The sequence below is a fragment of the Emiliania huxleyi genome (assembly GCF_000372725.1).
Source record: "Emiliania huxleyi CCMP1516 chromosome Unknown EMIHUscaffold_1644, whole genome shotgun sequence".
Classification (NCBI taxonomy): domain Eukaryota; phylum Haptophyta; order Isochrysidales; family Noelaerhabdaceae; genus Emiliania; species Emiliania huxleyi.
This window is the reverse complement of record NW_005200937.1, coordinates 4,701-7,512: the sequence shown is the minus strand read 5'-3', so window position 1 is coordinate 7,512 and position 2,812 is coordinate 4,701. Positions and strand designations below refer to the sequence as shown.

The following is a 2,812-nucleotide window of genomic DNA, read 5'->3' as shown; positions in this document are numbered from 1 at the left end:
CGGCTAGCTCTACGCGGCGCACATTGCCAGCCGAGCAGTCCCTCACATCGGAGTCGATTATCGAGACCACACCGCTGTTCTGATCCGCGTAGACGACGCCGCCGGACTGCGGTTGCGAGGAGAGCGGGGTGAGGCAGCCGTGGACCCTCTTCATCTCTCGCCCCACTGCCGTGAGGCGCTGCAGGGCGGCTAGCTCTACGCGGCGCACAGAGACAGCAGAGCAGTCTCTGACCGTCGAGTCGATGATCGAGACCGCACCGCTGCTAGACGCGTAGACGACGCCGCCGTTCTGCGGTTGCGAGGAGAGAGCGGGGTGAGGCAGCCGTGGCCCTCTCTATCTCTCGCCTCGCTGCCGTGCGGCGCTGCATGGGCGCGGCTAGCTCTACGCGGCGCACATAAGCCGAGCAATCTCTGACCGTCGACTCGATGATCTCGACGTCGCCTGCGCCGTCCGCGTACACAACGCCGCCGTAAATGCTCGTCCTCCCGTTGACGAGGGTCAGCCCCCGCAGGGTGAGGCTGCAGCCGCCCGACAGGTAAAAGAGCCTGGTCTGTTCCTGGCCGTCGAGCGTCGCGCCCTCGCCGCTGCTCGCGACGGTCACGTTGATGTCGGAGCCGCAGCTGATATGGCTGCCCAGCTTGAAGTCTGCCCTGGGCGGCAGGTAGATTGAGACGTCGGCTTGCGAAACAGCAGCCTCCGCGATCAGGGAGCGGAGCTTAGCCTCGCTCGACGCGGCGACAAAGTCCGGGGAGAGCGGCGGCAGAGGCGACAGAGGCGGCGGCGGCGGAGAGGGCGGCGGCGGAGGGGGCAGCGACGGCGGCGACGGCGGCGGCGACGGAGGCGTAAACTGCGAGAAGGAGACGTCGTCCAGCGCCATGTCCGAGCTCCAGCCCGGCCCCGTCTCACCGTTGAAGCGCACCTGAGTCGTCGAGGCGGGTAGGATGACCGCCGCGTCGAGCCAGCTATTGCCCTGGTTGCCATTCCTGCTCCAGAGCGTCGACCAGCCCGTCTCGTTGTTGTAGGTCTCGACGGAGAGGGTGCCCATGTCCGAGCTGTAGGCGTCGTACATGTGGTAGAAGAAGGAGAGGGTGGCGTCCTGCTGGAGCGAGAAGCGCGGGCTCTCGAGCCGGTGCAGCTTGTTGTACGTTCCAGTGGCCTCGGTGAAGATGTAGTAGCCCGAGCCAGTGGTGTGGTCGCCGCTCGGGCCTGTGCCTGGCGACGGCGTGCCGCCGCTCGTGCGCGTCCAAGTGTACCCGTCCGGCGCGGTGTCGTTCCAGACGCACATGTCACCCTCGAAATCGCAGCTCAGCTGCACCATGTCGGGTAGAAGAGGTGGCGGAGAGGGCGGAAGAGGCGGCAGCGACGGAGGCGCAAACTGCGAGAAGGAGACGTCGTCCAGCGCCATGTCCGAGCTCCAGCCCGGCCCCGTCTCACCGTTGAAGCGCACCTGAGTCGTCGAGGCGGGTAGGATGACCGCCGCGTCGAGCCAGCTATTGCCCTGGTTGCCATTCCTGCTCCAGAGCGTCGACCAGCCCGTCTCGTTGTTGTAGGTCTCGACGGAGAGGGTGCCCATGTCCGAGCTGTAAGAGTCGTACATGTGGTAGAAGAAGGAGAGGGTGGCGTCCTGCTGGAGCGAGAAGCGCGGGCTCTCGAGCCGGTGCAGCTTGTTGTACGTTCCAGTGGCCTCGGTGAAGATGTGGTAGCCCGAGCCAGTGGTGTGGTCGCCGCTCGGGCCTGTGCCTGGAGACGGCGTGCCGCCGCTCGTGCGCGTCCAAGTGTACCCGTCCGGCGCGGTGTCGTTCCAGATGCAAGTGTCGACCTCGAAATCGCAGCCCAGCTGCACCATGTCGGGTAGAAGAGGCGGTGTCGGAGAGGGCGGTGGGGGTGAGCGCTGAGGGCAGCAAGAGGAGCAGCTGCCGCCAACGCCACTGCAAGTTGGGCAAGCGGAGCAGTAGCCACAGAGGCCACTGGCTTCGCAGTGAGAGAGCTTTCGGCCATGGTGTGGTGGCTCCGGTGAGAGAGCTGCCGCTGACGGCAGGAGCTCACCTGATGGATCCGTGGCAGACGCGGCCACCCTGCCGACGAGCAGCGCGGCGGCGGCCACGCGGACTTGTGCGGCGGATCGGGATGGCTCGAGCGAGGCGACCCGCCCCAGCCGCAAAGCTCCCGCGCCGGCGAGGCCCGTCTCGACAAGCCTCCGGGCCTTCCCAGCAGCGCCGCGCCCCCGAGTGTACCTCACGACGAAGGCCTCGAAGGTCACGCCGCACAGGCCGACCATTGCGACAAAGCAGAAGAAGTAGAAGAAGATCTGAGTGCGGCAAACACCAGTGCTGCCAGCCATTGCCATGTCCTCGATCTTCTTGGCGAGCCTCGAGCGCTTCTGGACCTTGTCGGGGCCGGTCTTGCTGGCCGTGGAGCCTCTCCAACTCAGCGCCACGACAGAGACGCCAAGGCACCCCATGAGGGCACCCATGAAGCCCGGGGCAGGCTCATTCTGTGAAGGGAGGGAGTTGGCGGTGGAGTCGGCGAGCGAGACGTCGCCATTCTTGACCGCGCCGGTGGTCTCGCCAAAGGAGGCGAGCTCGGCGTCGGCCGCGGCGCCGATGGGCTTGACGGTGGTCGGGGCGGCGGCGCGCGAGGCGGCGCCGCTGAACTTGGAGATGTTGAACGGGATGGAGAAGGTTGGATGGAAGGTGGCGACGTCCGGACGGGCACCGAACAGCGTCCCCCCGAGGACGTCTTGGTGGAGCAGGAGCTCCGCAGCCTTGTCGGGTTTGCGCAAGGCAGACGCCGCGAGGGCGAGCGCCGGCG

General features: G+C 66.9%; 1 protein-coding gene across 1 annotated transcript; it reads right to left on the bottom strand.

Annotated features, from left to right (window-relative positions):
• Window positions 1-13: 13 nt before the first annotated feature.
• On the bottom strand, window positions 14-2,474 carry EMIHUDRAFT_253292 (hypothetical protein; the record flags this gene model as incomplete). Its single annotated transcript, XM_005785045.1, has 3 exons — window positions 14-289; window positions 417-722; window positions 864-2,474. Coding segments are annotated over 3 exons (2,193 nt in total), but the record flags the coding sequence as incomplete, so codon positions are not given.
• Between the last annotated feature and the right edge of the window lie 338 nt (window positions 2,475-2,812).